The sequence below is a fragment of the Haliaeetus leucocephalus genome, unplaced genomic scaffold (assembly GCF_000737465.1).
Source record: "Haliaeetus leucocephalus isolate CR32 unplaced genomic scaffold, Haliaeetus_leucocephalus-4.0 Scaffold848, whole genome shotgun sequence".
NCBI classification, from domain to species: Eukaryota; Metazoa; Chordata; class Aves; order Accipitriformes; family Accipitridae; genus Haliaeetus; species Haliaeetus leucocephalus.
Genome location: NW_010973284.1, coordinates 8240638 through 8264683, shown reverse-complemented (window position 1 = coordinate 8264683; position 24046 = coordinate 8240638). Strand labels below are relative to the sequence as shown.

The window sequence follows — 24046 nt, the reverse complement described above, 5'->3', positions numbered from 1 at the left end:
CTTTGACAAAGTAGTCAACAGTGGTCCAATCTTCCCAATGATACCAGTTTTTAAAAACACCTGCAGAAATACTGAGAACCAGTAGAGTTTGGAGGATTCCCTTATTCCTCCTCCATGACCGTCAGATGGCTTGCTTTGCTGTGAACACTATAGTGCAAGGAAGACCGCTGTCAGTGATGAAGTAGGCTGCACAACCAACAAGATAGTTGCCTATGCTTACTTATGCAAGAAGTCTCCACTAGATTACAATGAAAATCCTGGGCACAACTCTATTCAGACTGGGAATTCTTTGGCTTTCAAAACCATTTCTGTGATTTAGATTAGTTTTATGACTCCAGTTATCTTCCAGCACTTCTTCAAAAAGTTTTTTTTTTGGAAGTGAAGGCAATGAAGAAAGGAAATAAATTTAAGCTTATTGTGTTTGTCTTTGCTGCGTTCACTATCGTCATTTATGCTTGTATATGCTCTACTAGTAACACATCATCTAGGAAAACATGAAACCTCAGTAAGTCTTGTGAACCCATCTCTATACCTTCAAGCTGTTCCAAACTCAAGCCAGCTTTTAGCTGCAAATCAGTAGGTCTCCAGGTTCCTCCACTATCTTCTGCACCTGATGTTCTGCAAAGTGAGTGGAAACAGGTGAAAGCAGTAAAGTCATTGAGATTTAAGTAATGAACTCCAAAGCATGTAGTGACAACCTTGACAATCAAGTGGCTAGACTTCAAAGTATAAAAATAATATTTGGATCTTTATATTAAGTCTTCCCTGTTTTTTTAACCTGTATTGCCTTTCTAGCATTTTTTCTAAATATTTTATTCTGCTGACATGAAGAATTAAATATTAATGTTCATTTTATCCCATAAAAGAACAAGAAATATAGTAATGGATAGTCAACCATTTAAATAGCTTGAGAACTACATTTCATTTTTATTAACATACTTTTTTGTAATTTAAACTTTAGCTTCAATTGTTTGTGAATTTATAAACAGTTTTTCTAAGATTTAATATTAAGGTTAATTTTAGTAACACAGTTCATTCTTATTTCTTCCTTGTAAATGAAATAACTGACCATATAGGCAATGGTTGTGATGGTTGTGATTGTTTTAATGGGGGTGAAGGCCTTTAAGTATTTTAAACTTAAGTTATTTGGCTTCAGTCTTTGTATTACCTGTTAGACTGTGAATTGTTTATTTACGGACTGAGTCTCTGGGGCTTCAAGAAAATAATAATGTGTTTTGTGCATCACTGAAACCATCTCTGGGGAAAAAGTATGTAATTTATTCGTTTTTCAGATTATGTTTCCATAGCACCTGCCTCCCCTTAGTAGGGATCATTCTTCTGTATTCAAATGATTAAATAAATCTACTAAAAAGAAGACAGAACTGGAATTTGTTTAATTTCTTAATTTTTTTGTATGTTTGAATTTTTTGTCACCAGACTTTTTTTTCCCTGTCCTTTACTCACCAATAAAAGATCGCCAGTTGTATCCTGAAGAGTCCTTCCTTGACTCCACCTTCGCTTTCACCTTGTTCTCTGTATTATACTGCAGTCTGTTGACCATCTCTCTCCTTGTGGTCCTTCTCTCTGCCAGTTCCGAGGCAGCTGATAAATCCATTTCCAGAGCAGTAGGAAGGAACTTTGTTGCTGTCTTTGGTGACTGCATGTATCCAAGCAGCGTTGCTTAGAGCAATCAAGAAAAAGTGCTTCTTTTCTCAGTTTCTCTAACCATTCAAATATCTTTACATCATCACAATCTCTAATTTCTTTTTCTTGTTTGCAGTTCTGTGCTCTCTTCTCTCTTATGCTGCTGACCACACTCACATCAGTTCTTTTCTGATGCCCTTACAGCTGTATGCTGTAACTCTTCCCCTTTTATCTTCCCATTTCACTAGAAAATTTTTGAACAGTCTTGGCAAAGCTGCTCATTGCTGGTGAATGATGAGGTTTGTAGGGAGAGTTAAAGTTAACTAGTGAACTTGCTTCTAAGCAGAGTGCTCCTGCCGCCAAAAGCTTGTCTTTTATTTCCAACTGTGTCTGTTAGTCCAGTAAAAGAGATCACACCTTCTTATAACTTTTTCTTGCCTTAGAGATCACATACACCAAGACTGAATTGATAAGATGATCCTATACCGTATAGTACAAGAAATACTGCAGCAGTATTTCTTATATAGAAAGTGAAATCTTCTCTGCTGATATTTTGCAATTGCTGTTTTATTAATAATTTATTAGCAATTGTTAAGGTCAGGACAGTTATAGAATAAGGTGGGTGTATGGTTTGATCAGAAGTGACATTTGAAGGCAGATGAGGTTTATATTGCTTAACTCACCTGTCAGACGGAGGTGGCAGAAGGTGGCACCTCAGTCCTCATCACAGACCTTTCCCTGGCACATCTCAATGTGACAAAACTGGGAGGTGGGTCTAGACTAATTCTTGTGTTACCATGACCGTATTATCCAACAGTCTGGTTTTGGTTCATAAAAAGTCCCTTGGACATCCAGCAGGCTGTAAATGTCTGTCATTTTTGCAAAGCAAAGTGGAATGCATTGACTTGCTTGTTGTAACGGCAAATGTTATGCATCACTGCTGAGCCCAGAATTAACTTTGGATGTTTCTGAGGAATATCCTATATGGAGAGAAACCTTTTGTACTTGTAAAGCTGAATCATTTACCTCTCTCTGTCTCTCTCACCACCTTGCTGTAGGAGTTTGATCCTGAAGAGTTCTACCATTTGTTAGAAGCTGCAGAAGGCCATGCCAAGGAAGGGCAAGGAATTAAATGCGACATTCCTCGTTATATTATCAGCCAGCTGGGACTCACCAGGGATCCCCTGGAGGGTAAGAACTCTTGTTTTGTACTCTCCATCCTGCTGAAAGGATAACCAGATCTCCTGGTCACTACGTAGCTGAAGGAGGCTTTTATTTTATTGGTTTAATTTCTAGGCCATTTTTCCTTATTTTCCTGTTTGCTGTCAAATTCTAGACTGCCCTTTCCAGCCCCATATCTCAAAGGAATGTTGCTGGGGTAAGGATTGCACATCAACAGTGACAGTTCTTTACTTATGATGTTAATAATGTCTCCCTGTATTAGAGCTGAAACAATGTTAGAAAATGGCTTTATGATTTAACTGTTTTCTCTGTGCTGTTGGACAGTAAAAGTAAGTTTACCCATTATTTTTCTGATTTGCCTGCCTGCTGGTGGCCTGGCTGGAAAGTATCCTGTCATCCCACTTTGTTGTCCTCTCTGGGAAACGTGTATTTGTTGTGATTTTTCCATGAGAAACCAGGAGTAGTATGAATTTTTAGGTGGGGATGAGACTGTATTTTTACATCTTGCATAGCAGCGAAACTGAAGAGGGTAATGCTTTAGAAGACAGCAACAGCTTTTCTGCTAGGTGCCAGAATTGCGTATAGTAAAATGAATATGCTGTAAAAGTACAGAGGCCCAGAAGATCCTAACTTTGGAATTTGTGAGTTAATATTTCTGCCTGGCACTTTGCTAGCTGAATCTCTTCTCCTATGGCACGTTTTACGAGTATGCACGGCTTGCTCAGCAACAATAGAAAGTGTGACAGAGACTGGAGGTTACTGCAGAATATTTCAGCAATTGAACCGTACTTTTTGCTTTCTCAGGAGAGCATAATTTTAGCATAAATTAGTAGTCTGGATAGGACTAGTTTAACTTCTACGGTGTTTACTGGAATGACAGTGACAGGTTGACTTCAAGTGAAGAGCTCTTCGGGAAAATTTCTACCAAAGATTGCTAAATGCAATTTAATAGCATTTGTTGAAATCTGACATTAAAGGGAAATTTCCTTTGATCCCTGTCATGGGAGAGAACCTTTCCATCACTAATTCCCCTTACTAAAGTCAAATTTTCTTTAGAAATGTGTGGAGATGTCAAGGTGCCTTATTTCCTTTCTGTAAGGAGGGCACCCAGAAATGTCAGTGATGTCTGTTCAGAGACTAGTAGTTAAGGTAGGATTTGGGTTTGCAAAGTTTATAGCATCTCCTAAGACAGCTGAGTAGCCTAAACTAACCGACTTTCTCCCAGTTTGCTGCTGCTCAGCATTTTGCAGAATCAGACACATTTTGTGGAGGGAGGTTGGTTGAAATGTAATGCTTTTTGTTTACTGGAGTACAGTGGTGCCACCAGGCTATATGCAGACATATATGCATGGAATAGGTTTTAATATTAATTAGATGGTAGTTTCCCCAAATGTGCATTTATTGCTTTTACTTACTATAGAAACCATCTAGAATAAGTCAGGCTGAAATTAGAACAATTAATTATATTCAGCTTTATATAAAATACTGCCTACAGCTTACAAGATGTTAAAGGTTATCACTGTATAATTGGGGTGACTTTTTACAGAGGGGGAAAAATGTCCTTCATCATCTGGAAGCACCTCTTAAAATCCTGTTTGTCTTGTATAAACAAAGAGAATAGTGTTTGATTGAGATCATTAGGAGTAATCTTTCCTCTTTCTTTTCAGAAATGGCCCAGCTGAATAGCTATGACAGCCCAGACACTCCTGAGACAGATGATTCAGTCGAGGTAAAGCATTAATACACTCACTCTGTCTAGCACTTTTTTTTCTCTGGAAAGAAGTAGTCTACAGTAAAGAATTAATTATAAAGCAGAGTAATTTTAATTAAAAAAAAAAAAAAAAGTGCTGACATTTAAAAGCGCATACTAAAACTAGAGTATACACTCATAAAAATGTGGAAATCTCTATACTGTGGTGGTGAAATGCTTAAAAGTTGCAAACAGGCATTATCATCAAGTTATGTTCATGGCTTTTTAGTTGCAAACAAAAATCATCTGGAGAAATTCTTTATATCTGCATTTGTAAAATGTGGTCGGTATTGAAGAGAGTTGACTTTAGTAATGGACCACTGGAAAACTTTAATTATATAACTTGCTAGGTTTCAAAGATTGTTAGTTGTTTATTTTATTGTTTTTTTAAAAATGTAATGTTGAGGAAGGGCCTGAATCTTACAGTCCACTGACTTTTTGTGCTAGTATTTGTGGAGGGAATCTGCAAGGGTCCTAGGGATGCAGACAGTTATCCTAAAGCTGAGGACTCCAGAGGTTTAGAAAAGGATTGAGTTTGGGTGAATGCTGCTTAAAGAAGAAAAGGCAAAAAAGTGACTTGTAGAATTAAGTCATTCCTGCTCCTGATTTCCATTTTCTTATCTTCTTTCCCCAGAGCCGTGGGGCCTCTGTCCAGTCAAAGAAAACTCCATCTGAAGAAGAGTTTGAAACTATTAAACTGATCAGTAATGGTGCTTATGGGTAAGACTTTCAGACTTTGCTTTAGAAGAAAATACTATTATTGTCCTACTCAGGGAAGAGCTATAGCAAAGTTTGGTGAATGACTGGTTTTTGTTGGGTCCTGTCACGGCGATGGGAAATGAGGGGTTTGGATCACTTAAAGGAATCACCTCCAATTGTATTAGCAATAGGAAAATGATTTAATAGAAATTTACGTGAAAGTGCGGCTTCACAGAATTTGGTGGCAAGGTTCGCTCTATTACTTAGTACGTGGATGAAATTCACACAGGAAAATTAAGTTAGAATCAAACTAAACTTATGTATATAGGGACCGAAACCGTAATAGGGTAAAAGGGCATGTTGCAAAGAATTAATTTCTTGTGATTTGTGCAAAGATCAGGAATGTGGGAAAGGGCAAGGGAGTCCCTCCCACTGAGTCATGAGGTTCAGAGAAGACCCCCTTGCTTTCTAAACTCCTGTTGGAGTCTAGGTGCAGCTGGATTGACTCCTAGTCCCAGACTTGGTCAATGATTTGTATCCAAAGGGATTATGAGTATAATAGCAGCCTAAAATTCATTCACAGTTGAATAAAAATCATGACCGAAATTTAAGTATAAATTTGAAAGTAATAACTTATAATATACCTGCTATAATATACTTACTATAGACTATTCAGGTTAGTACACACGCATGCGTAAAGGCACTAAGAGATATACATATAAGAGGGTAAAAGAGAGTGAAAGAGAGAAAAAGAGGTAGACCTGTTAAAAATTCCCCTCGAAGTCAGTGAAAATATTCATGTCGAATGCTTTGGCATTGTTTTCAATGGGCGAAGGGTCGAGCCTCAAGGAGCAGAGAGTATCAGCCCAGGTCGTGTCAGCTTTCAGCGGCAAACCTGCAATTTTCACAAACCGGAAAGTTTGCGAGCTCTGAAAGGCGTCCCGCTCAGGGAGATGCTGGTCGCAGCCTGCTGCAGTCCAGGAGAGCTGAAAGGGCCTCATTTAATACCGCTCTCTATAGGTTCGGGAGATGATTGACTTTTGTCAGCAGCAAATTGCTAGAATCCCAGCTGTGCTGGTACCGTTTCACATGCCCCGAGGCCCCAAGGCTGTCTGAGAATAACTTAAAACAGAGATACGGGATGCTCCAAGATTGTCAGGGGAGGACTGTATGTCTCGAGGTCATTATGAGAACTGGCTATCTCTACTCCCCTCCCTCTGCCTCTGCTGGGTGGCAGAAGTCCTTGAGACGCACAGCATATCTTCGTGTCTTAGCTGTGTAAGGGTTCCTGGCAGAGTCAAGGGTCCCTTAACTGCCCGACTCATTACGCTTATGCTAAGGCCCAGTGAGCCTTCCGGAGTTTGTATATCAGCCCGGAGAGGGGGAAAGAAATGCACCACCACAGGTCCAAAGCATAAATGAATTTTGCTTGGGTCTTAGAGAGGTTCCACACCTGTGATGTCTTCCGCATTCTTCTGGGAGATGCCATTTCTTGTGCGTTCTTGGGGTTTCTTAGATGATGGCCCCTGTACCTGGACATAGTGCCTGGCTGTGAAGTCCTTATGTTGCACTGAACTGACACACAGCTTGGGAAAATTAGTTGCCCTACATTAAAGCTTTCAGAATATGGTATTCCTAATCCTTCTGTGGCACAAGTTTTCTGAAGCCCTTCCTAGCTGTGACCACAAGCCTGTTTTTCCAGTAACTATTTCGGCACTGTTTCTTTATGGTAGGTAGGTGAAATATAGACACTTCAGTACCTTAGGCTGAGATGACAAAAACATTTTCCCTAAACATTGTCTCTAGGGAAAATATTGTCACTTAGTTTATTGTGAGATTTCCTAAGTAATAGTAAAAAAATATAGTTCCATGAGTCTGAGAAAATTATTTTGCACACATTTCCTTATTGCTTAGCAAGGCAGTCTGTGTTTCCTTTCATGCTGTCTGGTTAAGTCCTGTGATTTGTTTGTTTGAAGGCTAAATGAGTGAGGATAAAATTCTGTAGTTGCAAATGTTATCGATGATTCATTGAAACAACAAGAATATTGAGGGAGAAGTAGTTTATGCTTTTCCATTCTTCCATGTATTCAGATTATATATGTAACATATGTGGCTGTTTCTGAGCGCTTGAAATACTAAAAGAAATGCTAAAATTACATTGGGGCAAATCTACTGTGAGAAGTAATACAGTAAAAATGCTATTAGATTTTATTATCCATTGAAGAATCCAGAATGAAGTTGGTCGTTTAAAATTTTAACCACTCATACAAACCTATCCAGAATTTTAAAGACAGTTCCTGACTCTTTGCAGTTCATAAATCCTTACCAGTGATAGCCATTAGGTTGTAACTGAAAAGCACTGATATTCAGTAGGTCATAACAGCAAAACCTGAGCATGTGCTTGAGTGTTTTGTTGAAGTGTGTGCTTAGTTAATAACAACTTGGTTTTTAAAAATTATATGTAGAAAAAGCGTAAGCATATTTTTTAGTCAGTGAAAACACAACGGAGCAGGTCAAAGAGACACATTGTTAGACAAGACAATTTTATACATTTTCAGGCATATTTCTGCACAGGCCTGGTGATTTAAACATAACTTTCTAAAAAGGGCAGGGAGAGGTGGTAGTTTTGCTGTTACTCATATCTGTCTTTATACTGGGTGTATTTTATAGTCAGCTGCTGGTGAGACACAATACCATGTTAAATGTAATATACTCCAGAGAAAAGGAAACAAGTACTGATTCAATAAGGCAGGCAAACTGGATGAAAATTTTATTTGCAAACTGTATTATTAATGTGCAGGAATCTAATGATCTGCAAATGATAGAAATGTAAGAGATATTTTACTGAAGGAAATCCCCGGTGACAGTGTTGCATCAAATTAATTTTATGGAGCTTGGAAAGAAATCGTGCTGATTCCATAAGTTCTGGACAATTTTTTAAGTGAAATGGTGACTGTAGTGTTGAAAAATACATGCCTCTCCACAATGAGGAAGTTGGTGACATTTGTGTCTGAAATATCTCCTTGTTAGTCACATCAGCAAAAATGCTGCTTAATTCAAGAAGGCAGAGTAGCTTTTGGGAGGAAGCGTCATGGGGTTCCTTCTTTTCTCGGAGAGCTTGGCGCTGAGATGGGATTTTATGGAGTCACGGATAAGTCTGTTAGGATCCATCCAAAACAGTTACCATCACTGTTTAAAAAACAAAACAAAACAAAACAAAAACCAGTTTGAACTGAAAATGGAACTTTTCCTCTTGGTATGTGGTTTTCTAGAGCAGTGTATTTGGTGCGACACAAGACCACCCGTCAACGTTTTGCCATGAAGAAGATCAACAAACAGAACCTAATTTTGAGAAACCAGATCCAGCAGGCTTTTGTGGAGAGAGATATACTGACATTTGCTGAGAACCCCTTTGTGGTCAGCATGTTCTGCTCCTTTGAGACCAAGCGCCACCTGTGCATGGTTATGGAGTATGTGGAAGGTATGGTTGTCATTATCTACACCTGCAAAGGGACCTTAGATAGGATGGACGTGTAGCATGTGTGCAATGTGTCTCCTCATAAAGGATGACATTTCCGAGTGATTTATAAGATGTGTGCTTTGAGTGTAAGACTGATAAGTGCACTGCTCTGAACACAATAAGTGGGAAGACCATCTCATGTGTGTGCTAGTCCTTTCTTCATGGAAGGTGAGCTCAGTCAGCCCTGCAGTCACAGGGGAGGTCGTGATGCCCTTTTAGGGAGGAGTGTATGGACTGCTTGGGCTGAGCTGGAGAAATGACTCATTCTACCTACTGGTAGCACAGGTTAGCATAAGGACATACTGCATTTGTGAATCCCTGTGACTAACACAACATGATTGCGGTGGAGCTGAGGAAACATAAAGCCACATGTAGAAAACTGCTGGGGTCAGAAGTCAGCGTGAACTTTCCAGTCCTCACTGGAAAGAAATTGTCCCGCTCTCCTATGGGATGGCATGGCTAGATCCATAGCCCGTTTGCTTGGCATTACAGTTAGAAAAAGACAGTTAAGAAACATCACCAAGCAACACAGTCTTTGTTCTTTAGCAGCCTTTTTTAAAATACAGTGCTATTTTATGCTGGTTTTTTGGTTTTGCTTATTCTTTGGAATATTATTCGATTTTATTTTATCACTGTATCTTATTGTAAGCAATATATTTCCGCTGGTGGATGGGATTAATTTCTTATGCCTGGCTTGCTTGGCTGAATGTTTATGAGAAATAAGCTTATAGTTATTGTATCAGTGCTCTTTCAGATAAATTAGTGGAATGAAAACAGATGTATTGACATAACAAATTTTAATATTAATTCCTATTTGCAAGTAGAGATGAAGGTTGAAAGAAATGTGTGGCCAGTGTTCCTTAAGAAGCTTGAATCAGGGGCCCACAGACTTATTTTCATGAATAGCCTGTGTCCAAAGGCATGGCTGCCTCTCCATGTGTAGAGAGAGCCAGTTAGTAGTTGTAGAGGTGTTTACTTACTATTTTAAGAAGCTTGTATATCAGAAGTAGTATGTGTCTCAGTGGTGGAAAGCAAAGAAATTTATAGAAAGGCCAAACAGTCATGAACTGCCCTTTCTTCAAAGCTTGCTTACAGTTTGGAAATGGCACCTGTACGCTTCTTGACCAAGCATGCCCAACATACATGGATCTCAGTTTTCCTAAGATTTTAATATTTACTTAAAGCTCAAGATGGAGTGTAGAGAGAGCTTTAGAATTCAGGCTAACAGGCTTGAGAGAGACAGCCTTTAGGAAACTTACTCTAATCTAGTATTGTAGACCTGTAGCTCTTCTTTCTTACTGATATTTGCCATTTCACTGTGCCATATTTGCAACTTTTTTTCTAGGAGGTGATTGTGCTACACTTCTCAAGAACATTGGTGCCCTACCTGTTGATATGGCGAGAATGTATTTTGCCGAGACTGTTCTGGCATTGGAGTACCTACACAATTACGGGATTGTTCACCGTGACCTAAAACCTGATAAGTAAGTCTTTAGCTCTTCAGAAGCTGGAGGGAGAGACCCAGTTTTTCAGGGGCTTTCTCAGTAGGCAAGAGGACATGGAGACTAGAGACAGTAGAGATCTTCAGTGGCATCTGACATGTAGGAGATTTTATAGAGTCTCTTCCTACTGATGTTGATCCAGATAGACACTGAGGAAAGAGTTAGAGGAAAGTCTTCAGATATTATCTCAAAGCTGTTGCTACACTGATGAAATTATGGCAAAATTATGATGAAATTAGTTGCCTTGGCTGCTTTGTGATAGTCAGTTGCATAGGAGGTTCCTTCCAGGTGTTTGATGGGGATGTAACACTGAGAATTTGCTTAGCATCTTGTGGTGTTCTTTTTTTAAATTGCTTTTGGGAAACAATTAATTGAATGTTGGATTATTTTGCTGCTTCTCTTTCTTCTAGTCTCCTGATAACTTCCATGGGTCACATTAAACTCACAGACTTTGGACTGTCTAAAATTGGGTTGATGAGTCTTACAACGAATCTTTACGAGGGACACATTGAGAAGGATACCAGGGAATTCCTGGACAAGCAGGTAAGCTGAAAAATTTTGTCTGTTGATGTGGGATCAGATGCAGGATTCTGTCTCAGGATAGAATTGGAGTTTGTAGCACTCCCTCTTTGCCTGGACACTGTGCTGTGTGTTGTAGAATAGGAGGAAGATACAAGTCCATTCTCATGTTTGTGCAGAAATTGGTATTGTTTGTTATTTCAGCTTCTTGTTTTGGAGTGATGCACTTCAGCTCTTAGTTTAGGGTATTGAAAGCGTGGCCCAGGCAGCAATGCAGGTGTGAACAGAAATTGGTTTAGAGATGTAACATGGATTTTGCTGGAAGGTTGTTTCACCGTCTCCCCCTTCTGGTGCTTAGGAAGTTCATGGCAAGTTCCTATATGTTTGTTTCTTCTTGTAATTTTGTCTGATGGCTTAAACATTGATTTTTATCCCCATGATATTTACTAAGGGTAGTTTTTCTCCTTAGCCTTCATTTTGCTAGGCTTAACCAGCTAAGTTCTTCTAGATAACAAGATAGATTTTCCTTTGATGAATGAATAGCTCTTCCACACACCTCTTTCAACTTGAGTTGATATTTCCTGGGCATAGTTGACAGGAACTATGTTCTGGATGCAGGCTCACCAGTGCCTTGTATAATGGGATTAAAAAATACTTCTCTCTTCTGAAAATACCTAGGATCGCAGCTGAATTTTCTTTTCTAGCTGTGCCAAGTTGTTACTTCATAATCATCCTGTGGTATTGTCTTCCTTTGCTTCTGAGTAACGATGTTTTTTCTAGCAGGAACACTCTTTGGTCACTAGATCGTGGTCTTGCACTTTGCAGCGTTATATTTTTTACAACTATTTTGTTATTGTTGCTGCTTCTAAGCCAAGGCAACTTAGATTTTCCAACGTGATTTCTTTAGTCATTGTCTGTGCCAGCTGTACCTCCCAAATTTAAATGCTGAAGTGTGTAATCATGCTGTATGGCTAATTCTGCATCTGTGAAACTAAATTCTGCTAGCACAAAGATGTGAGAGGTTTGTCAAAACTCAGTTCCTGATAGCTATAGCTGTGCCAGTAGACATCCATCAAGCAGACAGACGTACACACACAGACTATGCATTTTTCCCCCATGCTTTACTATACGTACACCAAAGAACTACTTAGCTGGCATGTCCACACTCGGAATATTTCATAGTATGTGATATCACTTCTGTGCAGGTAATGTGTTCCTCAAATATAGACTCTTGCTCTGTGGAAGTAGTTCAGAGCATTAAGTGGTTAGTGGCAAAACATAAACTTCCTTGTAAAACTCTGAGGGGGGAGAGAAAAAAAAAGACAAAATAAGCTTTGATGTGAGTTTGGCAATTTGTAGATTTATTGCTTTCTTGTGTGTTTCTCTTGAGGTCTGTGGGACTCCGGAATACATTGCACCAGAAGTGATCCTGCGCCAGGGCTATGGGAAGCCCGTGGACTGGTGGGCCATGGGAGTTATCCTGTACGAGTTTCTAGTTGGCTGTGTTCCTTTCTTTGGGGACACACCTGAAGAGCTGTTTGGACAAGTGATCAGTGGTATGTTTCTGTTCTGACTCTGAAGGGGTTTCAAAGTGTGCTGTGAAGTAAAACCTTGAAAATATAGAGGATCCACAGTTTAGTCGGGAAGGACTAGGTATAGAATAATGGGGTTTAGTTTTAAAATATTTATCTTTCTGTGTCAAAGTAGCATCCATCTCATTCAAGCTATCGAAAGTTGTTGAGTTGCTTCACGTCTTGCTAGATAGTTCTGTTGTTGTGCATGGTATGGGAGTCATGCAAATCCTTGTGGGACTGGGGAAAAATATTTGGGGATTTTTCTGTTCTGTCTTTTAACTTAAATGATGGAGAATATGAACGGAGCAGCCGCCAGCTGGTCTAATTCAGTCTGATTTTGGTTATTGCTTCTGTAGGTGCAAATGTCAGTCAATTAGTAATTGTTGTATAAATGAAATAAAAAGGAAATTGTAAGCAAAACACATCGAAGCTGTTGTACTCGGTACCTTCACGTCTTGTGGCTTTTTAAACCTCTCTCCTGCTTGGAGTTGGACAAATGATTGCTTTGTGTTCTCTCAGTGAATATGCCAGTGAAAACATTTCCTATTGGGAATGCTTTCTGAAACAGTAAATTTTTAACACACTTGGCAAATGTCCTTTGTAAAAAGCAAATTTCAGCAAAGAATTAAATATGATGCATGAAATCATTACCTGTGAATTGTTCTCTCTGTTCCAAGTATAACGAGTGTGGAATGTGCGGGCATGAGATACAGCTGCAGTATTGTCATTGTCATTGTTTATAGATTGTCATGGAAGTCCCATTTCTCCTATTTCATACTTTATTAATAGAGTTCTTATTGCTTTTTTTTCTCCACAAGCACTGCTTGGATTGACAGCAGCTTTAGCTGACGCTGAATTTTATGCATTTTGGAAAATGTCAATGCTTGAATTATATTAAGTATGCAAGCTGCTGAATTCGAGGTATTTACGATTCTGGGGCAGTACTGAACACTGCATTTCATGGTATAGGAATGTGAATGGTTATTCAAATTGGTCGTGAAGCTGGTAGAAAATGTCAAGTCTCTTTTTGTCCCCAGATGAAATTGCCTGGCCAGAAGGTGATGATGCACTGCCACCAGATGCCCAGGACCTCATTGCTAAGCTTCTCCGCCAAAATCCTCTGGAAAGAATGGGAACAGGTAGGAACCTTGTGCATAGGAAAGTACTAGCCAGAAGCAGGAAAAGAAGGTACCTTGCCAGTGATACACACCCACCCATGTTGAAAAATGCTCATCTAGAGCTGGGAAACGATTTATACTGGGTTCAGTGAATCTTGTGTGATGAAGCTCTGAGAATTCATGTAGATTGTACGAGTCAGATATTACTGTCTTGTTTGGGAAATAAGAAAGGGGCACTGCCAGCTTGGCAACATAACTTCTCAAAATTGTGCTGTTCCATTGAAGGCTTGAGGGTTGGGTCTCCATTTGAACACTGTATAATCAGATTTCTTTGAAGTTCTCTTTGACTAGGGGCTTAATCCCCTACATGGATGTGAACTCCTGGGTGTAATAAAATAAATGAAAACTTTCCCATTCCTAGAGGCTGTACTGTAGAACTCCCCAAACATACAACAAAGTCTGATAATCAGTTTGGCAAAGTCAGATGCATATGTCAATCTTTCTGTATTATAATATCAGATTTAAAGTTTTACAAGCCAACACTTCCATTTCCTGATAGTAAATAACCATAAATAATCTCTAGCTACATTCTTGTTTTAAAATAATTTGTGCAACACTGTGGCTTCACAGCACAGGTTGTCTGTTTCATTGATTTGATTAGTTTGATTTAATTTTGGATTTCCAATTGGAAACTACACTTTAAGGATAAAAAACCTTATAAAAAATTATATATATAACAATTCCAAAAGGCACATGTGTTCAGCAGACTTAACACGTGTACACAAGGGTGATGAATAGATCATGAATTAATAATGATATCAGATGGTTTTCACATGTTCTTCTTTACTTCAAATCCATGTACTTGAAAGATGTTGCTGTCATGGAAAAGATGTAGAGTTTCTTGCCTTATAAAATGAGTTGATGGACTGATTTTTTTGATTTCTTATATACCTGTAGTGCTGAGACTGCTGTTCCACTTGGCATCTCGTAGTGCCACTGGCACTCAGAAAACCTTTTATCTCTTTTCCTCTGCTATTCTCTTTTTTAAAAAGACAGTAGCATCTTTTATGAATATTAATTTAATTTGCAAAAAAAATGCATATACTAGTAGACAGATAATCCTTAGTTTTTCCTTCTGGGTACCCAAGTTTCTGAGGTTAATAACAAAAGATACTAATTCAGGAAGATACATAAGCCTCTGCCTTGTTTTAAGCACATGAATGAGTTTATTCATGACAGTGGAGCCACTCACATGCGAAGTACCTTTCTGAGTTTGCTCTCTGTATTCAGCTATGAACAAGATGGTATTTAGAGTTTGGAAATTTTAAATTAAGATGTCAATTAGTTCTTAATCTTGCAACTTGCTGTGGAATGTAACAGCAGATGCTGTCTTCCAGTCATTTTAGTCATGTGTTGTCATTAAACAGGAAGAGGAGGTGGGAAGAAGGCAATCTTCAGATTTTATCCTGCATTACCGCTTTGGTAAAAGGATAAGTAGTTTCTCAGAATTCCTGGAAAATGTGTGACTTAAATATACTCAGGTACATTCTCTTAGGCTCGTGATATTTTTAGGGTTTGTTTTTCTTGTTATGCAAATGCTGAAAGAAGTACTCTGTAATAAAAGATGCTTATTTCAGGTAGTGCCTTTGAAGTGAAACAGCATCGGTTCTTTAAAGATTTGGACTGGAATGGATTACTTCGGCAGAAAGCTGAATTCATCCCACAGTTGGAATCTGAGGATGACACAAGCTATTTTGACAGTAAGACTAAAGATTCAGCCTGAATGGCATCATATTTTTTGTGCATATTTCATTTTTGAAATTGTTAGAGATAAGTCATTGTTGGAAATTAAATAAAACACTTGATGGAAATTGCTTTAAAAAGTTTCCATTGAATGCTAAGTAAGGTTTCTTTGAAAGCAAATTAATTTTAAATAAAAAAGTGTTGCTGATGAAGTCAATTGGCCTTTCACTGGTGCCTGTGGTCCTGCCAGCCATGGCCCTGCAGTGAGAGGTGCTGCAGTTGTTATGCTGCGTTTATTATAGTACTTTCAAATCATTTGGTAAATCCAACTTCCTTGAGTTTTTGAGCAATATTATCTTTCCCTAGTGACTGTTTTCAGCCAATAAATTTTTTTTTTTTAAAAATCCAAACTCTAAACCTTGAAGACAAGTATGTAGGGAAAATTCTTTAGAGATTTTAAGTAATTTAAATCATTTTCACTGCAAGTGTATCACCTTATTTTAGTAGCATTAACTCTGATGAGATATGAAGTGAAGTGCCTGTCTGGTGTGTATAAATGTCTGGGAACTGCCATGGTATCAATGCTATGTAAGATTCCTGGTATTTCCAGATAAGCAGCAGACAGAGCTGGTGCTCTTGGAAGAGAAGGGAGAAGCGTCATGTGAGGGATGGAGAGGTCTCTGTCCCCAGAGCCTTCGCTCCCTAGCTTTTCTCATTTGACCTGGGGAGCTGAGCAGGTGGAAAGGGCTTGGGCTTGTCACTGGTCAGGGGGGTCTCTCCCCCACTCCAGCTGCAGCACAGGATGATACTGGGCTATTTCAGTTTCCTGAGCTATGGAAATTTCTGCCCTACTTCAATGGAATCTCTTCCATCCTTCCCCCAGGGCCATGGGACTCACTGACTGCATATGAAGCACATTTTTTTCTCTGCTCCTGTGCTTTGCTCAGGGTGAAGGGGAGGGAGAGAGCAGCCTGCTTTCAGCCCCTTGGCTGCCACGCTGCAAAAGCAGCGATCCTATTTAGATAGTGCTCTTCCAGTTTGGGGAAGAGGCTTTTAGGCTAGGGTTTGGATGGAGGGGTAGGATGGAGAAAGAAATAGATTGAGAAATCTCCATGTACTTGCTGCAGAGAACAATTTGAGTCAAGCTGTGCAGAGGGGGCTGAGGTGCGTTTTGCATGTATTGAGGCTGTATTGGTACAACATACATGTAGAAACCGAAGTGGCGGTGTGTTCCCACCGCTAATGGGACTTACCAGACATTGAAGCTTGAGCTCTGGTCACTGAATTGGGTCAGTGATTGGGAGAGGTGCAGTACAGCAGCCATGAGTGGATCCTGATGGGTACAAGGACGACGTTATGTTCAGTGGTGCAAATCACTGGGTCTGTCAAGTAGGAATGATGGCAAACTCTCCAAGTGCCCAGGCATGCTCAGCAGGTTATCACGGTGACTTTGAAGTGAGTCCTTTATAAAGGCGGGAATTCTCATGTCAGGAAATATCTCACATAGACACTGATAAGAGTTGGTGTTGCTGTTATAAACCCTAATGCAGAAAATTTTAGAATTTATGAAAGTAGCTTTCTGGCTGATACAGTGCAGCAAATTTGGCTCAGGATAGCTATCAGCTTTCTGTAGCCAAACTTATTAATGCCTGCCCCACAAAATCCAATGTGGCTAGCTTAGAAATCCAGTGCTGCAAATGTCAAGGCACAAAATCTCTTTGGAGGCAGTTTCGATTTTTGCATTAAAAAATAGCTTTGCATATTGGCTGCTTGCCCATTTTCTTTCACAAAATCTAATCCTTTTTCTACTTGTAGGAGGGAGAAGAGGAAATATTTGGGGGCGATAAATATTTTTATTTTTTAAAGAAGGCTTGTATGTATGTATGCAGGAGAGACTTTGTACAATCATAAGGCTGTTTATTGGAACTTGGGACAGTGAATTGTTTCCGTGTTTCCTTCCATGTGATTGTTTGCTGTAGGGAGGAAATACCCCTACCGTGAAGGGTCTGCAGGATTAGAGACCTGCTGAGTATCAGCTGCTTTTAGAATATATTATAGCTGATAATATAAGATAAATTCAGTAGGAAGGAGGTATTCTTCACTGCGAATTGTACAGGATGAGCAAAACTGGCTGGGTATGTTTCAGTATTAAGGAAAATACCCTGCATGGTATATGAACACTCAAAGTTCTTTGTAAGCAGACAAGTAGGAATGCTTTAGGTGCGAGTTATCAACACTCCCTGCACTGATGAAATGTGCCACGTCTTGTTCACAGCCCGTTCAGAACGATACCAACACCTGGATTCGGAAGAAGAGGAGGACACTAATGATGATGATCACGTGGAAATTCGTCAGTTTTCCTCCTGCTCGCCGAGGTTCAGCAAGGTAGGAGCATGCTAGCTTGTTGAAAGAAAACAAGTGTTGAGACAAACACAGTTTCATTGCTTCGTATGGGGTAGATTTTAATCATGCAGATGATATGTGGGAGTTGCATAGTGTTCAGTGTTCACTAAGGAAAGAAAAAACTGTATATGTTGTTTATTCTGTGATAGTTTGTGGCCTGTTAGAAGGTGAGTGTGAGTACCAGAATAATTGGAGAGTGAGATTTTGTATTTCTTAATGTTTCACTAATATGCAGGGTACTGTGGAGGTCTCTTCTGCATCTGATACAGTTTGATATTTTTACTAATGACTTGGATGCTGGCATAGGAAGTGTCCAAAGCTTATTTGCTTTGAACAGTGTCATTCTGAAAGGGTCTTCCAGTAGGTGACAAGGTGGTATTAGGATGAAAATTGATTCTGACATTTTGGAATAATGGTCTAAAATCAAAGGGATCCCATGCAGTACTAGCACAAGTGAAGTTTACACCTGTGCTGTTGTTCATTGTCTCTAATACAGCCTGAGGAACAAAAGGCGAGGTGACAATTTCAGAGAAGGATCTGGGCATACAGTGCATTGTGAGATGTGCCAAATTACTGAAGCAAAAAGGCAGCTACCATACTGGGAAAGCATGAATATTTTCTGCAAGGCAAATGAAGAAATCCTTTCCATCTGCTTAGCAGTAGGAAGGCCATAGCTGGGGTACTCTGTCCTGTTCTGGGCAACATTCTTGAAAATAAACGTGGACCAGTAAAAGAGACTCCAGAGGAAGGCAACAAGAATGATCCGAGATCTACAAAACATAAAACCTAATGTGTTTCCAGATACATAACTGCTAGAAGAAAAGGAGTACTTTGGTCTTCCTGTTCTACCCAGAACTGATATGAAATGATGGGCACAAAGGAGGTATAGGGTAGATGGTAAGAAAAAGTTTCCAATGTTGAACAATAATTGAGCACTGGCATGGGTTGCCTGGGGAATTCGTAGAATTTCCATCTCTGGCAGCTTTTAAGAACAGGTTGGAGAAACATCTGTCAGGTGTTACAAGAGAGCTGGTTCTGCTTTGAGGTAGGGAAATGGACAGGGAGCCCTGAGGAGGTCCCCTCTAGCCATGCTTTCTGGATTCAGGTCTGTGCAGGTCTCTCATTCTTACTCAGGTGATCTGAAATAAAAAGTTGGAATTCTGGATATTTCAAAGTAGTACAACTCCACTGTTAGCTTGGATAAAATAAAGTATGTTTGGGAAAGGGCAGAAGGGAGAATAAATGCCGTTTTGAGATTAGCCTGCTCTATGAATTGTATTTCCCTCTTCTTAATGAGATGGGAGTAGGAACTTTACTTAGGGCCTCTGAAAGATATTGCAGTTTTTCATGGCAGTTCCTCCAGATTTCCGCTGCTGAAGTCAGTTTTGAAGCACCAGTTTGTTCTTCTTTGTCCTCAGCCGGGCTACAGTGGTTTGAGTAACAGTTACCATTAATTTGTTGGAGTTGCTCCTGATTTGCATCACCAAAAGTATGTTTAAAATTGGACCTGAGGATTAGTTGGGGTTTTGAAAAAGTTCTCATGAGTACGTAAGGGTTTCTTTTTTCTGCCTTTTCTCACCATGAGTATTATTCATCTGTTAGACTGAAGCTTTTCTTTAGGGTTCAGTGTTTTTGCCACAAAGAGAAAAAGTTCACTTTTAATGAATTTATTTTAAGACCTGGAAAATTATACAGCATTTGTAATGTGGGAGGCATAAAAAGCTCATTATATTTTGAAATTCTTGTCTGACAATTCAGCCATATGATTTATTAATAGTTATCTTGTTGATGCTCTGAATTTTTAATAACATTATTTTCATTAATCTCTTCTTATGTAAATTAGGTCCACAGTCAAATGTAGTTTTAAAAGGATGGATTTTTTTGCTTAATCATTTAATTATTTAAAGACGGCTGTAAAACCAAGAAAGGCACTTTCATTAAGCTGTCAGCATTATAGTAGATTCCTTGAGGAGGGCAGGACTTTTTTGTTCTGAAATAAGCTTGGGGCAATGCTGATAGACTGATGATAATGAAATGGGGTCATGAGCATGATGCCTATCACTGAATTGAATTTGTGTAGTAAGATTTCAGGATCCAGATGCTAGCCTTCAAGACTTGTGGAGCCTGCTTTAGCAATATATCCTCTTAGATTTGAGAATCATTAAAAACAAAAATCAAGTAGTTTCAAAAAATCTTAGTATTTCTGTGGTGTTCTGGGCTGTTTTCAGAGGAGAGGTGTTGGGTGCTGTTGTAGAAAAGCTTGTTTAGTGTTTCTGAAGCTTGCCTTTTTCCTCTCCTCCCTGGCACACTTTGAGCATGTCACATCCGCACTGTGTTATTTAGCCAGAGAACATTCCCAAGTTCATACTTTCAGGGAATATCTTCCATTTTGAGAAGAGATTATGCCCGTTGATCAGAAAAGGCCACGTGGGTTTGTTTTCTCTGTCTTTTGCTATATGCAGGTGTACAGCAGCATGGAACGTCTTTCCATCCACGAAGAGAGGAAGACTCCACCACCAACTAAACGGAGTCTGAGTGAAGAAAAAGATGACCGACTGGATAGCCTTGGCGGCTTGAAGAGTCGAGACCGCAGCTGGGTGATTGGGTCTCCTGAAATGTAAGTTCTGCAGAACTAAGTCTTTTGGTTTCACATAGCATCTGAGAAAGACCAACCTGTGCCAGAGTTTTCCATGACCAGTGTTAGGTCAGGAATGCTTCGTGTGTTGTATTTCCACAGGTGAAGCCTGGAATAAATAGCTGAAAATGAATGTGTAGAAGTGATATGGTCCTTAAATGTATCTAGTTAAGTACTAACATCTCCTAAATTTGTAGCAAATAGTTTAAATTAATTTAAAGGGATTCTAACCTCCAGTAAAGCTTTCATTTGTGGAAAGACTAGTTACATCAGAGATGTACCAACAGTAGTTTTTTCTTAAACATCAGTGAATCAAAAGTCTGGTGTTGCCAGATTTTTACCGTTTGTCACAAATTAGAGAAGCCATTAGTAAAGTCCAAAGTGTATAAAGTTCGGAGTATCCAAAAAACTCTTGTGTTCTAATAAAAAATGTCAGTAAAATATATGAATACCCAGAATTTGGATACCCACCGTGTTTCTCGCATTACTGAAATAATTGTCAAACTTTCCTTAGAAAAGGGATATCTCTCATTTTGTGCAACTCCTGTAAAGCTTTTACACTAACGTTTGGCATTGGAAAGATCATAAAATGTGGTTGTGATCTATTCTGTATGACTCCATTAAAAAAACCCCAACATTTTATAGATTACACTCTTAACTAATGCGCGCTCATCTTGCATTAGGCCTTCCTGGCTTCAAATTTACAGCAACTTTGAAAGAAAAAAATCATCTAATTCCAAAAGGAACATGGATGATGATTTGCATTTTGTAATTGTGATTTTTATAATATTTAATATCCTATTCATTGTACTGTATTTTTCTTTGGTTTTATTCCTTCCTTTCTTAGAAGCTTAACAATGGAATATATTGGAAATCTAAACTCAGGTGATACCCCAAGCTTTTGCTGTTTTAAGTCCTAACAATGTAGCTTTGTCTCCTAACTTCGCCTTAAATTGGCTTCAGATGTGCGAGTTGGGGGTGTGTGCTGTTGTCACCATTTAAAGTTCATTATCCCCCTAACTTAATTGAAGGGCTCTGTCTTGGTTTTTCTCTTAGACTGCGTAAGCGCTTGTCTATGTCTGAATCCTCCCACACGGAGAGTGACTCCAGCCCACCCTTGACGGTCCGCCGACGCTGCTCAGGGCTTCTTGATATGCCCCGTTTTGCCATCTCCACTGAGGATGAGGGAACTGTTCTCAAAAGGCCGCAGTCCGAAGGGATGCTCTTATCCGCTGTGCAGTCGCGGGAGGGGCTGCCGGTGCCCATTCCAGAACAGCCTGTGGAGCAGGAGCTGCAGCTGGAAGGTGATGGTGGACCCACCACCCCCTCCGCAGCCATCAGCAGTGCCTCAACGCTGACAGGTGCGTGCTCAGTGTGATGGTGTCGTGGTCCCCAGGAAAGCCATGTTAGCTTGCAGACGTTAACACTGTAAAACTGTGGATCTGGATGTTGGGTGTTGTGAATGTCTCATGCTAAGTAGTTATTTCAGTACAGCTTTGTGGGTGTGCTTACCTTTGAAATAGCATCAGTGGTTTAATCTCTTCAAAATTACATCTTACGTTTCAGTCCTGTCACTTAAAATTGATTAAGGTCTTCTCATGCTTGAGACCCATATGATCTATGCCTTATTACAACCACTGGGTGCCTAGCTGTGGCAGCATTATTTTAAGCATTATTCAGAGCAGATCACTGCTGAATTGGAGCTGGGGAATATGGGTGTCAGCCATACTAACAGATCCCTGCTTCCAATGGTTTTATTTATCCAAAAGGTTTGGAGTAGAGACTTGAAATTTGCTGGGGGAGTGGGGTTTGTGTCAGGGACATGCTACTTGCTGTCTCAGCCAAATATCCCAAAATTTAGCCCAGTTGCAGGCTTAAAAAAAGCGCAGCCTAAGTTTAGTAGAGCAGGTCTTAGAAGTCAGTGTCTGACTTCTCAGAAGCTGTGACCGTCCTGGGGCCATTCTCCAGCACTGGGCTGAGCTGGACCTTCCCTGTGATGGTGCCCTGGGCTGCCGCAGTGCAGGGCTGGGCTCCTGCCCCTTTCAGGGCACCAGGAGGGCAGAGGGCAAAGCTGCCCGTTTCTGAGAACAGAGGAGGCCAGAGCTGGGAACTGGTGGGAAGTAGTAAGGAGGAAAAAAAGGAAATTTGGACCAATGGAAGAGAGCAAGGAAGTTGAATTGAAGGTTGGCAAGACAATATTTGAGAAGGAGGGCATATTTAGGGGAAGAACTAGATTATAGTGTTGAAGAACAAGGACTAACTGGCTAAGAAAATAAGAAACAAGTTGCTGGGAGAAACTGAGAGCAAGCAGGCAAAGCAATCATGGATACACTGAGGATGGAAAGGAGAGGAAAGGGGTACTGAGCAAGGAGTCAGAGTGGCAGCAAGACTGGACAAGGACAAGGTGAAGGGCACTGGGCAGATGTGATGGTGGATTGACAGCAGAAGGTGGAAATGCCTTAGAGGAAATTTGCCTCCAGACTAGAGTAAAGCTAAAGATCCCCACATCTCATTATTGCTCTTCTGCAATCCAGTCTGAAATTCCTTCAAAATTGTCCCATTCTCCTCTATGGCTCATCCTCCCAGAAGAGGCCTGGTGCTGCCATCGTGTACTCCATTAACCCATGGAAAAAGGTGTAGGAGTGAAGGAAGTAAGCTGCCACATACATGGATGACATAGGTGCTATAGTGGAACCTTAGTTTCTCAATTGCATACTACAAGCCTAGAAACATGCTATTTAAAATTGCAAGAACACTTTCATTGCAAATTTGAGTATCTCCAAGTTGAAACAGACAAAAATGAAGCTTCCCTGGGCAGCCTGCTCCCCTGAGCCTAATGCATTAGAGCAGTCTTTAATCTGTCGCATGGGATTCAGGGATACCATTGCTTCAGTGTCCCCAGCCTACAGAGTTAAGTCAGAGGCAGGGGACTGCAAGAAAGGAATTTAATTCCTGTCACTGTCTCGGAGTGCTCCTTTAATGTATATCGCAGCCTTTTCACACGCAGCCTCCGATTCTGGGTTCCTCATTGTCTGGGAGCCTTATTTGAAACTCTGTGGCTGTTAAATGTTGAACAGGCATCTGGTACTGAGGTCTATGGGAAGGGTGCTTTGAATTTTTATTTTCATGGTACTTCCTGCTTTACTTAGTATGCAGAGCAGTGGTGCCCACTTAAATAACGATGATCAATGTTTTGTTCTGTCCTCATTGTTCAAAATGTGGCCCTTAGGCTTTATTTATTGCATACTGCTTAAAATTTGCTTTTGAAGACAGAATGATTAATTTCCCTTGTGGACTTGCTGTGATGCTCACCACTTTCATTTCTAAGCACCTTGTAAATTCTAATTAATGTATTTTCACAGTGCTCCTTTAAGGTATCAGATGGGGAACTGAGGCACTGAGCTTGAGTACAGCAACCCCCAGCCCCCAGCATCTGCTATTGTTGCATGCCCTGTCTGATTTTCAAGATTACTTTGCATTTTGTGTATAATTATAGCAGGTTAAGTAATTCAAGACTAATTGCAATGGTGCACAGAAGGGGGCAAATTAAGGTTGTTTTTGCAATCCACATTTTTACTTTCCCTGACTTTAGTACCTTAGTATTCTCTTAAAGTGGATTTTTTATATGCAACTCCGGTAGAACCTGGGTCTTCTGTTACAGGCAGTTTTAACTTAAAGATTGACAGTTCTTGCTGGTTGTAAAAACAGAGCACTTTCCATAAACCTGTTTTCATCTGTGAACAATCCCATTGAAATG

The 24046-nt window shown here is 39.9% G+C and overlaps 1 protein-coding gene across 6 annotated transcripts in view; it reads left to right on the top strand.

Moving 5' to 3' along the window:
- MAST2 (microtubule associated serine/threonine kinase 2) overlaps nucleotides 1-24046 on the top strand; it is a 178148-nt gene that overhangs the window by 141589 nt on the left and 12513 nt on the right. For all 6 annotated transcript variants that reach the window (XM_010582445.1, XM_010582442.1, XM_010582441.1 and 3 more), the window contains 12 exons: nucleotides 2703-2835; nucleotides 4494-4555; nucleotides 5211-5296; nucleotides 8548-8756; nucleotides 10141-10279; nucleotides 10708-10840; nucleotides 12207-12372; nucleotides 13428-13529; nucleotides 15146-15268; nucleotides 17527-17636; nucleotides 20117-20271; nucleotides 21346-21650. In XM_010582445.1, the coding sequence (XP_010580747.1) occupies nucleotides 2703-2835; nucleotides 4494-4555; nucleotides 5211-5296; nucleotides 8548-8756; nucleotides 10141-10279; nucleotides 10708-10840; nucleotides 12207-12372; nucleotides 13428-13529; nucleotides 15146-15268; nucleotides 17527-17636; nucleotides 20117-20271; nucleotides 21346-21650 (1723 nt within the window). The remainder of the gene's footprint in view (nucleotides 1-2702; nucleotides 2836-4493; nucleotides 4556-5210; nucleotides 5297-8547; nucleotides 8757-10140; nucleotides 10280-10707; nucleotides 10841-12206; nucleotides 12373-13427; nucleotides 13530-15145; nucleotides 15269-17526; nucleotides 17637-20116; nucleotides 20272-21345; nucleotides 21651-24046) is intronic.